Source organism: Morone saxatilis, unplaced genomic scaffold (assembly GCF_004916995.1).
Source record: "Morone saxatilis isolate NCDOM2014 unplaced genomic scaffold, NCSU_SB_2.0 Contig8, whole genome shotgun sequence".
Taxonomy (NCBI): domain Eukaryota; kingdom Metazoa; phylum Chordata; class Actinopteri; family Moronidae; genus Morone; species Morone saxatilis.
In genome coordinates this window covers 3,425,948-3,439,643 of record NW_023340257.1, presented here as the reverse complement: position 1 = coordinate 3,439,643, position 13,696 = coordinate 3,425,948, and the positions used below count along the sequence as shown (strand labels likewise).

General features: G+C 39.4%; 1 protein-coding gene across 1 annotated transcript in view; it reads right to left on the bottom strand.

The window, feature by feature from the left end:
• Window positions 1-13,696, bottom strand: part of LOC118341503 (alpha-2-macroglobulin) — a gene marked incomplete in the record, with an annotated part of 33,048 nt that overhangs the window by 17,453 nt on the left and 1,899 nt on the right. Inside the window, 15 exon segments of the mRNA XM_035679765.1 lie at window positions 1,554-1,808; window positions 2,092-2,241; window positions 2,424-2,569; window positions 3,635-3,698; window positions 4,342-4,578; window positions 4,834-4,989; window positions 6,219-6,328; window positions 6,415-6,529; window positions 6,623-6,743; window positions 7,262-7,346; window positions 7,435-7,603; window positions 8,228-8,248; window positions 9,877-9,929; window positions 11,772-11,928; window positions 12,919-13,099. Of these exon segments, the coding sequence (XP_035535658.1) occupies window positions 1,554-1,808; window positions 2,092-2,241; window positions 2,424-2,569; window positions 3,635-3,698; window positions 4,342-4,578; window positions 4,834-4,989; window positions 6,219-6,328; window positions 6,415-6,529; window positions 6,623-6,743; window positions 7,262-7,346; window positions 7,435-7,603; window positions 8,228-8,248; window positions 9,877-9,929; window positions 11,772-11,928; window positions 12,919-13,099 (2,020 nt within the window).

Here is a 13,696-nt window from a genome sequence, read left to right as displayed (position 1 = left end):
CCTTTATGATAGTGACAGCTGAAGACAGACAGGAAAGGGGGGCAGAGAGAGGGGATGACACGCAGCAAAGGGCTGCAGGTCGGATTCGAACCCTGGGCCGCTGCAGCAGTGACTCAGCCTTGGTACATGGGTTGCCAGCTCTACCCACTGAGCTAACCGGGCGCCCGGGACCCTGCTTTTAATTTAAGTTTTACGGTATATACCTAAACAGAACTATATAATTTAAATGACAATTATAGATTATTTATTGTATATCATTATAAATCTATTATAGAGACAGATATATAGATCTAGAGAGATATGTAGAGATAGAGCTGCATAGATATAGAACAGATATAGCGATACAGACAGATTGAGATAGATAGAAGATTTTGGACAAGAAATTCCAATTGGCTATAACAAAAATATTTAATTTGGTTCTAAATGTATACGGAGTATTTTCCTGACATCTGGAATCATGGACTTATAATACAAGTCCACATTTACAATCAATAAAAATTGAGACAAATTTGACCCTAATAATTACCGAGCCATTTGTGTGAACAGTAACACGGGGAAGGTTTTATGTAGTATTGAATGAATGCCAGACTAATGAACTTCCTTACCAAGCACAATGTCTTGAGCAAATTGGATTTATATCAAACACTGCACAACCAATCATATTTACACCCTGCATAGTCTAATTGATAAACATATAAACAAAAAATAAAACCAAAATGTATGCCCATTTTATTGATTTCCAAAAAGATTTTGATACTATTTGGCATACACTATTGTTTTACAAACTTATTGAGAGTGGTATAGGACGGTGGTTCCCACTAAGCATTTAAGGTCGTAACAATCCCAAAAAAAGCCTATAAAAATCTGGAGCGACTGGATAAAGACAGATAGAGATAGATTGATATACATAGAGATAGATACGGTAGATAAATATAGATAAAGCGACAGAGAGACAGACGTAGAGATGGACAGCAGTTCAGCCTATTTCATGGAAAAGACATGTCCTGTGTAGCATTTGAGTGCTAGGATTGGCCAGGTACCCATGTTTGTTCTGTCAGTTTTCAGCCAGAAAGGCTTTCTAACATGCTGCTAACATTGATTTGATACAGAAGTATAAATAAGGCTTTAGGCAACAAAACTTAGGCTTAGGAATGCTGCAAGTATGGTGTTGTCTCAGTACAGTGTAGGCTCGACAAACAGCTGACATACAACTATAAATCAGCCTTAAACATAACCGAGAGGTTTCGCTGCCTAAACCTAACCAAACTGCGACTGACAATTGAAGATAAGCTAAATGAAAATAATAAGTCAACTAATTAACAGGTCCTGTTGTTAACCCATTCATCCACCGCTACTTCCTGGGTAAACTTGGACTTTGTCGCCATTTATACTACACATAAAGCATTTTCCTATGAGCTTTCTATAAGTTTCCTGATGAGCATGGCCACCTAGCCAATCCTACCTGAAAGCTACGCTAGAAAATCAGTGGTATTCATAGCTCGCTAGCTAGACAGAGATCAGCTCCTGTAGTCAAAATGATAAAAATTTTCTACTTTAAAGATGTTGTAGACATCATTCTTCTGATTGGGCGGTCCAAAGTAGATGGAGCGTTTATTTCGACGAGCTAAATCAACCACAATCTCCAGTTCTGGCTCAACTTCTGGTTCGGGCTCAAGCTCCAGCTCCGGCTCCGGCTCCGGCTCTGGCTCGGGCTCTGGCATTGGCACAGGGAAGCAGGGATATGGCTCAAAGTCTTCAACCTCATAGCTGTATCCTGAAAGCTTCTGCAAAGGCAGCTGGCTGTACACCTGCACAAAAACACACACAAGAGGACTGGGTAAGTCATCAGTATAGGCAGCTGGTATAGGCCAGCACATCATCAATATGATGGTCTACAAAATGATGCTCTTAATGCAAATAACTGTGCCAGTACACACTATATTTTGTAAATAAATACAGTAGTATATTTCCACTGCTCTCATCTCTAAAGCAAGGCTTTGTGGTTTTTACAATAAAAACACCCTGTTCAGATGCTGGTAAAGGTACAGCTGTTAACATTGTTTAGACTAGCACTGAAGATCGGTGTCGTACATAGTCGACAGTGAGCTCCTGCTCTGACTGCAGCAGGAGGACGCTCTGGTCGATGGCTCTGACAGAGCACATAGAGCCTGGGTGAGCCTGGAGACCGAGCGTGGTCTTCTCTGCCGGAAGATGCTGGAGGGAGGAGAACCTCATGGACACCTGAACAGGAGACACCGAAGAGGAAAGTCATTGGTTTGAAAGCATATTAGAAGTATTAGCATACTTAAAAAAGCAGACTTAAAATAATTTCCTCACATTTCACTGTATATCTAAAAGACTTAAGACTCAATTCTTGTAGCTTTACGTTATAAAAGAGTCCCAATGGGTCTTTGGGGTGGTACCTTGTTATTGAGGCAGAGTTGAATAGGGAAGTCCTGGCTATCAGCCACAGCCTCTCCACTAGGCATCACAGTGTAAACTACCACTTGGGCAAATGGTGCCAGGTTTGTAACCTGACGGAGTGATATGGACAGCTCTCCTTTGTTGACTGAGGCAGAAACACAGACAGAAGGAAATGTGACCTGTAACCTTTATTAATCAAAATACATTAACAAAAATTATAAAAAATATACTTTCTCATTTAGCTAATATAATCATGTATTATATTTAAACATAAACTTTACTGCACATGGGCAAATAATAATCTGCTAGGCTAGCATGAAGGTAATGTAGCTATGTAGATTAGCCTAAAGCTGAGCTAGGAAGTTACTTTAAGATTATTTGTTGGGCATATTTGCATTTTATTAGATAGAGGATGCAGAGATGAACAGGAAATCCAGGGAAAGAAAGAGGACTTGTAACAAAGGTCCCCTGCTAGAAACAAACCAGTTGAGGTTGTGAAATATGTGCCGCAAGTTAGCTACTTGTTGTTGGACACCAGCAGTTAAATAATAATTAGCCCCCTTCTTTGGCTCCTGGTGGCTTTGATAAAAATCATATGGAAAACATAACATTTTCATTTATCACTGCCTGACGTGATTCCAATTGTAAAAATGTGCAGCTATTACACACAGAGTAAAGAAAACTAAACTAAAATAAAATGTGCGCCACACATTATGTCCTGACCAGGCCGAACCTCAGTAGCGGTGCTAGTAGCCACTGTGTTCACCAGCTAGTTGCTAACTGTGTCTTTTTCACTGTAAATGGCTACCTGTTGTGGTAAGAGTGGACCAAAACAGTAGTGGGCCATAAAAAGGAAGAATGTAAAATCATTTCCCATGTGTTTATCTGGTAATCCAGTATAGAGCTTTGATAAGGCCCAGAGAAGGCCCGCCCTGAACCTGAAGAAATTCTGTGCGACCCAACCAAGCCCGAACCACAGAAGCAGTTTTGGCACCTTTTTTTAACAGCAGTAGGAAGGTGTATGTGGGGTTGACAACATAAACTGCAATAGCTGTGTTCATGGTACATGTATAGCTCATTGATTGAAAGAAATTCATTGTTGGTTGTGGTCTTTTCATTGTATTTGCTGACAATAAGAGAAATACAGGTTATCACCAGACTAATCCTTTTAAATTGCCATCTTAGTTTAAGTATCATTGTTTTTTTTTACCAGTTCCTGCTTTAACAGCCACTGGGACGCGACCGTGCTGCACTATTCCACCTCTGGACATCACCTACAAAGAAACATAACACAGGCAGAGAAAGTAAATGTGTTTTTCACACAATAGCGTATAGAATTCTGGATTCATTTTATACGCTTAGTGTACAGTTAGGTACACAATTAGGTCCATGTCCTTTGTGCAAAAAACCTTTTCAGTGACTGAGTCAATGGAGCAATTTAATGCTAAACTAAATGTTAATATAATGTAGGCGTGGGAGGAAAAATTTGTCATGATATTATTCAAATAGCCATCAAAACATGCTCAAAAATTAAAATGGCACACAAACATACTGGAAACATTTGTTAAGAAAATATAATTTAAAAAGATAATATGGTTTTTCGTCCCATCTCTAAGGAAGATGTATAATCTAGGGGTTTTCTTTTTTAACATCTAACTTCAGTTCCAACTACTCATAAGTGTGATGTGATTTTTAAATAAATCAGAAGAAATAAAACATACTTCAACACCACAGCGCTCCCAGAAACTGTAGATAGCCATATCCACGTTTAAAAACGTAAATAATCAGCAGGATATTGCTCCATTGTGTCACTAGAGCAACGGTGTCAAGATACAGACTGGACCACTGGGCTGAGGTTCACCTGCACGGTACCAGTTGGGTGGTAAAACAGTAGCTCATCAATCACGTCAATCTTACCAGGTAAAAGAAGTCGAGGACTTCCTGTCCCTTTTTCAGCTCCTCCCCCTGGATGATGTACTGAGCACGGACAGTTGCATCTTTGTCACAGGAGAGCTTCCTGTTGACCTGCATGAGTTTCAAAAAGCTACTGCTCTTGGAGTAAAATGCTGCAGCTTGGTGGTAAGCCGACTTGTACTCTGGCTTACGCAAACTGGCCACATACGGCTCGTTCTCCTCAGTCTTTCTAGACCTTGCCTGTTGACACAATAGCCACAGGTCAAAAGGTCAAACCTTTACTCAACAACCTTCACTTATCAACCTGTAATTCTTAAATATGAACTAACATGACACCAATTCTAAAAAACAGATTCATTTAATCACATCCAACATGATCGATATGATGGAAAGTTTCTTTAATTAGATATTGACTGTATAATTTATAAATAATGAACTAGTTGCTAATAGGAAGCCCTTGAACTCCATTGAAAGCTCTGACAAGCAGTGACCAACCTTTAGATTCACAGTGTCTGTCCAGAGGGCCGTGTCCAAAGAAAATGAAGCCATGCCTTTCATGTCTGTAGTCAGCGTTAAGTTCTGAAAGTCACCAACAAACAGGTACACTGCCTCATTGGCGACGGGTTTGTTATCTGGACCGGCCATTTTGACCTGGAAACAAGTCAGAAAGCAGAAGTTGAACCACAGACTTTTAAAATCTTTGCGACTAAAAGTTCATCATTCCCCAACACACTAATACCAATGATTGTGCTGGTCATTAAATATGTAAGGCTAAAGGGGTTTAATCCCTCTGGGAGTATGAATGTGTTTAAAAATATAAGATAGAAAGATAAGATGGTCCTTCATAGATCCCCCGTGGGGGAAATTTTACCAGAATCAAATTACTGATTCGAGATGAGGAGTCTCGAAACTCTGAAGGGTTAATCCTGTGGTGAGCTAAGGCTGGACCTGAATATTCGACTATTCAGACATTTGTTTGTTTGGTAGGTGTTCAGCATTCCTCAGCTGTGTGTGGGAACACTTTAAAATAAGTGATGACGAGACTAAATATGCCATTTAAAACTGGCCTACCACATTGGCACAACAAGCATGAAAAACCACCTGAATGCTTTAAATAGTGAAAACCACTGTATATGGCTATTTACTAGTGTTGTTGATTGCACTAAAATGTCCAGACCTGAATCAAAGTATTTATTCGTCTCCATTTTTTTAAATAATGCATAGCGACTGCCCCCTACTGGTTGAAACACAGCTATTGGAATTTCATTTTGCTATTGGCTGATCTGGAGACAGATGAAGTGGCAGATTTAATTACCAACCAACCCCTGCTTCTACAAGATCAACGTCTTGTCTTGTGGCCTGCTACGTAGTTGTAGCCTGACACTACGGACACCGGAGAGTTAGCCGCTAACTTAGCTAATGTTACACAGGTACGTTTTACAAACAGCTGTAAATATACTTGTACAATGATGAAGCTGCTTTTATCCGTTACTGCTTGAATAGTAATAAATTGTGCACTTGGAAAACAGTTGCAACTTATCTGTAAGGGCTATGATGTTGGATGTTAAAGGGACAGTGATAAATATAAATGAAGATCCCACTGTTCTGTTTGCATAAAACTCAAATTTTATGCATATGATGGTGTGTTCTTTATACTATGACAGTTTACCTAAAATTACATTTAAAAAAAGCAATATATTGCCTTACAGTATCCAAAATATTGAATCATAACCCCTGTATAGTGATACATATGGAATCACTAGATGGCCAATAGCCAGCCCAAATTGTCATCCCTAGAGCCACACCACTGGCATGGATAAATGGGGAAAAAAAAAAACATGCATCTGAGCTGACAGCAGACTATAGCTCCCAGTGGTCACCTTTCCCTCGAACGGGATGCCAGGCTTGTACGCTGCAGGTACATCCTCAAAGGTTACAGTTCTGATGTTACTGCTGAAGCTGGTCCGCCCACTGCCTTTAAGAATTACCCCTAGATAGTAGCAAACACACATCACAGCTCATCAGAGACTTGTGCAGATTACTTAATGAATAGTATGCGGTATTCAGTCAACCTACCTGTGCCATATTCCTCCATTTCAGCATTCACATCGAAATGGTCATCGTACATGCTCTTGTTGAGGGAAAACTCCATCAAGTTCACAATTTGTGTAGCACAACCACTTTTATCCGTCTAGGAGATAATAACAATGGCAAGGTTCAAACAAAATTAGTGAAAGAACTGTGACAGCAGCAAATCGTTATTTTCTTTATCTGGAACACTCACTGTCAGTTCATACATCTTGCAGAGGTCACTTTCTTGGGAACGTGAATACCAATAAAACCTGATGGCATTTCTACAAAACACAGCTTTCACTGAACCAACAACTGGTTTCCCATAGGTGTATCTGCAGAAGAAAGAACAACGATGGCATGAATATCCATCATGGCAGATGTGGATGACACCATAGACTACTTGGCTAAGAAATCAGTATATTCGATATCCTTGTGGTTTTGTACTGGCCATACAAAATTAATTTTAGATTGTACTAGTGTTATAGTGCCCCATACATAAAAGTCCCCCAGGGGCAATTTAATTGGTGCAATATCTATGTGGGCAGCCAATGAAAGCATTTTGTTATATTGATAGCTAATGTGTGTTAATATATTGCCCACAGTTTGACGTTCTCAGACATAAGCGCACAATGAAAGCTGAAAATGTGCTTCCTGGAAGTGCTGGCCCTCAGATGCCAGTGCTCTATGTGGTCTCAAGAAAATAGAAAAATATAGCCGCATACACCTTTGCTTATACAGGAAGTGAGGAGAATTCAGTTCTCAGTTTTACTTTAATAAACTACTAATGTTAAATAAACACATTGGTCTGTCCTAAACTTCAACGACAGCACTGTTTAAGTGGGACACTCACTTTCCACAGATCTTTAGCGTTGCCTCTTGGTCCAGGATGGTGATCACACTGGGTAGGTGAACCTTAACTTCATACTTTGGCAAAACTAAAGAAACAGAATTCAAATCGAACAGAGATCAAACACAACCTTATTTTGGCAAATGTGAGACTTTTTTTTTATGCCTGTAACTGACCGTATTCCTTGATGTCAAAGCTGTGGGATACTTGCTCTCCTTTGTTTGTCGAGGCGGTGATCGTGTAGCTTCCTTGTGCCGCCTCAGGAATCATGGGGTGGGAAAGATCAAGGATACCACTAACAATGGACTTATCCAACCACTGTGCAATGCGATTTGAATTGGGATCCTGCAAAAAGAAAAAGGCACATTCACTGAAGGCTGAGTTCAGAGCTAATGCTATCTGCTGCAGGTGACCAGCATGAGACACTGAATTTCAACAAGGAAGAAACAAATACACCATTGATAGGTTGATGGACTGTTACATAGCATGGGAGCACAAAAGAGCAACTTCGTGTTTTAAACATAGATCCTATTCCATTCCTCCAGATGTAGAATTTATATGTAACCATAACATCTTTCAAATTATTCTGGTTTTGTTTGTAGAAAAAGGACATAATACAGGTGACAATTAGTGCGGGCTAAGTGCAACTTCCAGCCCATTCATCTCAGTGTCCTTTGATTCCACAGTATCAATATAAGAATAAACATACTGTCTTCAGGGACATAAGTGTATCCATCAGATGTTATTCTGGATGACTAGCTAGCTTACCCTTCTCATCATATACAGCCATACGTGACCATTAGTTAGCGAAGCTGTGTTATGGGTTAGAGGTGTGTAAATACGTCTGTTAAAGTACAATGCTAACAATCCTCCGACTGTCATTTCAATGTCATTTTTTGTAGTCCAATAACTGGTCTAGCAGCAGAGGTGCTGTGCAGGCTGTCATACAATCACTGTAGTGAATCTTACCTGGAGCTCCACCACTTTGTACTGAAAAAGAAAAGAAAACAAATGTCAAAAAGTTGATTAGCTGCACATAGAATTTGCACAATAAATTGCACATTTACATTTAGAAAAAATGTGTAAAGTTTCCCTATAAATATGTGTCTATTTTATACTGTTCCTTAAGCGTAGAAACTTGTTTTTACATTAATAACACAATAGTGATTTTAAGGTACAGATAGTTCACAGATAAAAAAAAACATTATCTTGTCTAATTTCCCCATAGGTGAGACACTGGTCCATTTTTAGATTTTGGGCTATTTTGTTTCAATAGCACATCTTCTTTTAGGCAAGTGGAAAGAAAACGCCCCAAATTTCAGTGTTTATTTTACTACATTTTGTCTATTTGCGTTTGCAGCTATTTTCTGAATTCACCAAACGTTGGCTAAGATAATTCCCATTTTGCATTTGCATAAAATATAACTGCCTTAGTGGAAGTAAATCACTTGATATCAGTAGGTTTTACCCTATTCACCTGTAGTGTCTTGCAATTTTGCAAACAGGTAGTTTCTTCTCAAAATTAGTTTTTTCCATTTTTTTTGAGCCATAAATCTCCACTTGAGTAGCACTTACATACACCGAACCTTCCAGTTTTCTATATTCTGAAGGTTTTTACAGAGGAATTTGTTCACATATCATTCACAGCCTGATTTATATCACATTTTATTCCTAAAATGTGGCGAAATTTGTTTTTTATGGCTGTCGACAGTATTTTTTGATTTATGGATGATAAAAAGAAACATTCACTCTAATAGTAAAACAAAATATTTGTGAAAGTAAGTAATCAAATGGAGAGGTTTCATTGTGATATCTACTAGTTAATAATTTTACCATATTAACCTGTAGTGTATCCCCTTAACTTATCTTGCACTGAAAATGTTTTAATCAAAATAAACAGAAGAACAAGAAATAGGTAATTAGCTTTCTTTACCGTGACTGAGCTGAAAATTAAGCGCAACCTACAGAAACTTTAAATAGAAAACTAGAGATACACAAACTTTTGGACAAACTCTTAACTTAATTTTAAATTCTAGTAAAGATCCCAGAGTTTCTGAAGGATACATCAGGCTAAATTTAGCGAGATGTGTATAAAATGATGTACATGCAATATAAAATATTTAATAATGAATATTTTACTCATATCTTATATGAAGAGTTGAAAGCAGCAGCTACAGCTTTATTGTTTCCTATGAGACCACCTGAAACAGTCTTTAGAGCTACTTTCTAGCGAGCTGCCCTCATCATACGACACATCTGAATGAATTTCACGTTCGCTGCACGCACTTGTGTTTTCAGCCTCTCGACACAAGCGGAAAAGGCCTTGAGCCCGTATTGATTCAGATGTTTGGGTCAAATGCAGTGTGGGCCAAATGAACTCTGACAGCATGTTTATCACACTACTCCACACAGCGCTTCACACCCACGCTGTCTTCTAAATCAACAAACAGTCCTCCTTTCACCTCCCACTCTCCTGAACCAAAATAGACCTCGCTCCTCAGATTCACTGTCTGCCTGGTAGAAATCACACCAGATTACAAAGTTCGCTGGTTGGAATTATCACACACACCATACAATATCACAGAATTTTGCAGAGCCAAAGTAAACATGAGACTTACCACTCGAGCTACGGGGAGGAAATTGGCATCCATGGAGACGATTCGGAACTGAACTTTAAAAAAAAGAAACAGGAAAAAAATTGCATTAATGAATTCTCTAAAATATAACACACAGACAGCAATGTATAACATGAATACGAAGAAACAGAGCGAATAAACGGAATATTCCATCGTTTGGGATGAGGATCTGATACATTACTTTCTTGGAACAAATTAAATTAATAATAATTTATTTTATTTTATTTTTTTTTTTTTCTCCACAGACACCAGAAGTGACAGGAAGCAACTATTTATGCTTTATAAGAAACCAGGCTTTAAAGGGGCACTTTTAAAAAGGGTCGATTGGAAAAAAAAAAACGGTTAAAATTAAAGCAGTGTATGCAGAGACATGCTGGCTTTAAAATTCCTATCGGAGGGTCCCCAAAAACACTGAATACTACATTTCCCATAATGCAACTCAATAGCATATTTCTGAAAAACCCTCCTTGCCTGGTGAACACCAGTTTGGAATGAAAGCTTTCCATTAAAAAATCCCCAAGCACAAACCAAAATATCACATTTCATTTCAAATTAAATTGAATTAAATTTTTTACAGGCTGAGCTGTGCTAACCATGACAAGATAACGGTAAAACTTTACACATGATTGATCACCCTGCTTGTCACAAGGAGCAACCCTGATGAAATCATTTACATCAGTTTTAAGAAATAAGTCCTGATAAGAGTCCTAAGAAAAATAGTGTTTTTGAGAATCAATATCACAAACACAATATTGCAATATGAGTGGTGCATATTGCAATATTTTGTTTGTGATATTGATTCTCAAAAACACTATTTTTCATTATCATGATTTTTGGTTTTAAAACCACAACTGCTAGATAGCAGTGCTGCTTGATGTTAAGGTTACAGGGACTGTGATATTTACAGTGAATGCAGATCCCAGTGTTGCATTAAAAAAGATTGGATTTTATACATATGGTGGTGTGTTCTATATACTATAATAATATTCCTGAGATTAGATTTAAAAAAAATGTAAAATATATCACCTTGATAACAGTATTGCAATATATTGAATCATAACCCCTGTATCGTGATACGTATCGTATCGCCAGATTCTTGCCAATACACAGCCCCTGGCATTACATAGAGATGACAAGTTGGCTGAAACATTGTCTCAACTTTTTATAGTACATATAACTGATATAACTCATTTCACAATAACACATTGATGGTTCTAAAAATGTAATTTGAAAAACGCCACTCTAAATCCACATTTTTAGGATGTGCTGTGATTTGTTTCTTTTCGATATTTTTTTAATGCACCAGGGCTGCAACTAACAACTATTTTCCTTATCGATTAATCTGTTGATCATTTTCTTTATGGGTTAGTTAATTATTTGGTAAAAAGAAAAGAAAAAAGTGAAAAATGTTGATCAGTGGTTCTCAAAGCACAAGGGGACGTCCTCAAATGTCTTGTTTTTGTCCACAACCAGGAAGATATTCAGTTTACTGTCACAGAGGACTAAAGAAAGCACAAAATATTCACATTTAAGAAGCTGAAATCAGAGAATTTTTACATTTTGTCTTAAAAAGATGACTCAAAGTAATTATCGATGATCAGATAGTCAACGATTAATTTAAGAGTTATCTAATCAATTAATCAACTAATCGCTGCAGCTCTATAACACACACAACCTCTGTCAAGAACTCTTGAGGAACCACTGTTTTTCACTGTGCCGAATACAGCCATAATTCCTAAAGTTGTCAAGTAGTGGCTCAGCATTATGCAGATATTGTAATTTAGTCCAAAATGTGCAAGTGCAGCTGAATTGGTAAGCAGTGTGGAGAGGATAATGTGGGCTGTATGAACAGTACGCCTGCTGCAGCAGCAGCTCACCAGTCTGTCCAGGTTTGTAGATCGGTTTATCAGTCTGGATGATGTGGATGAAAGCAGGAGGCTCGATGAGGATTTTGGCTTTCTTGCTCATCGAGGCGCTCTCACCCTGAATAGTGACATTAATGGTTGCCACAGTTCTGGAACGCACTGTAGGGACCTGCAATACCAGAAAACACACATCTGTCAAAGAGGACCAGAGGATATTTGAATCTTCAGGAAGAGAGGAAGGAAGGGAGGGAGGACATTTAAATTTAGTTTCATACAGAACCACAATGTGTGCACAGTTGTAGAGCACCTTTCTCCATCGTACATGTTCCTCCTCCGGACTGTGTTTGCAACATCTGTCAGCTTTAATGGTTTAGAGTAACTGCTTGAAAGTAAATTCATCTGAGCAACAACAGGCCTCTTCCACTTCACAAGGTTAATTATAAAATGTCGTCATACTTGTATAGCATATGTTTTCACTTGCTAATGGAGCAGCTATTATATAACAGGGACTGGAACCACTTCCAAAAGTTGTGAGGGGCGTTTTTTTTTTATATGTGTGTGTGTGGTGGGAGTCTCAGAGTAGGGGGCAGGGGGTGTTTTCCAGAGGAATGCAGGTACATAGCTAGCCTCTGGTAGAAAGCAGCCTTTGTTTAGTGGCAGATAGAGAAATGCCAGACTAGGCCTGCAGCAGGGCCAAACACAGGGGAACGAAGTGAAACTAAGTGCTATTGTCACAGAGCTGATTGGGGTCGGGGGGTCGCTTCGCATCAATATGGACCAAGGCCCGCAAGTTGCATAACAGCGAGCAGCGGTGTGACAGAAACCAGAGCAGTAATTTACAGAGAACCATTGGCGTTGACAGCCTCGGTCATGGCGCCAGCTGGATAATTAGGTACATAACGACGCCAGTATGTGTGCCATTAGTTTTAATGGAGAGCTGGGGGGTGAGGGGAGGAAAGTACACTGTGCCTGGAAACCTCATGGATGCATTGAACCACTACGAACATTAAAAGTTAAGTTCTGCTCTGCTTTAACTCGCTGCCACTGTAAATGCAGAAGCAAATACTAAAAAGCTAATTTTATATGTTGATGTTGAACTGAAACATGACACACCACTCTGCAAACTGCCAAACCGAGTGTGCAAAACATTGAGTCAGACCTGGAAGCTTAAGCAGCGGTAGAAGTCCTGTTTGACAGCCTCCTCCAGGATGACGGTGCTGCCGGAGTCCATTTCGAGGGCGACGGTCAGAGAGACGGGCTCTGTGGGGCCGTGGATCTGGGCACACAGGGTCTCCTGTTTTCCCCCTCTCGCCCGGGAGCTCACAGTCACTGCAAAAATGCTGCAGGTAGAGGAAGGGGGAAAGGATTGCATTATTTGGACAAGGATATCATGTGTGACAGCCTGGAGGTTTTTTCCAGTATCCACTGAGGCGGAGCACTGGAAGTTAATTAGCTGTAACTGGAGTTAGCGAAGTCATGAAGTGGAGGTGAACACTGGGGCACCTGTTCAAGAAGTATCACCAGACTCTGCAGTTTTCCTTGTGAACCTATCGTGACATCACCCATTGGTTTGTGGAGTGTGGCCTCAAGTTTGGCGTTGTGGTCGTCTCGGTGACAGTTTGTCGGAACCAGCATGATGTACTGCGAGTGGAGCTGCTCTCATTGGCTGTACAGTTTGGACTCATCCGTAGCAGGAAACAATGGTGACTCACCTAGTCACACATCTTCTCTAAACAGTACACTAAAATATGTTTGTGAATCTAGATTCATATTTGATCAGCACTGCCTAGTTTGACAGTTTGATCGGAGTTTGGTGCGTTGAGCTTGACGGACTCACTGAAAATGACCTGTCAATTACAAGGTAGCCCCACTCTAAAGCATAAAAAGCACCCTGCTTTATGGCCAATTTATTCTAAACTGGACCATCATTTACTAAA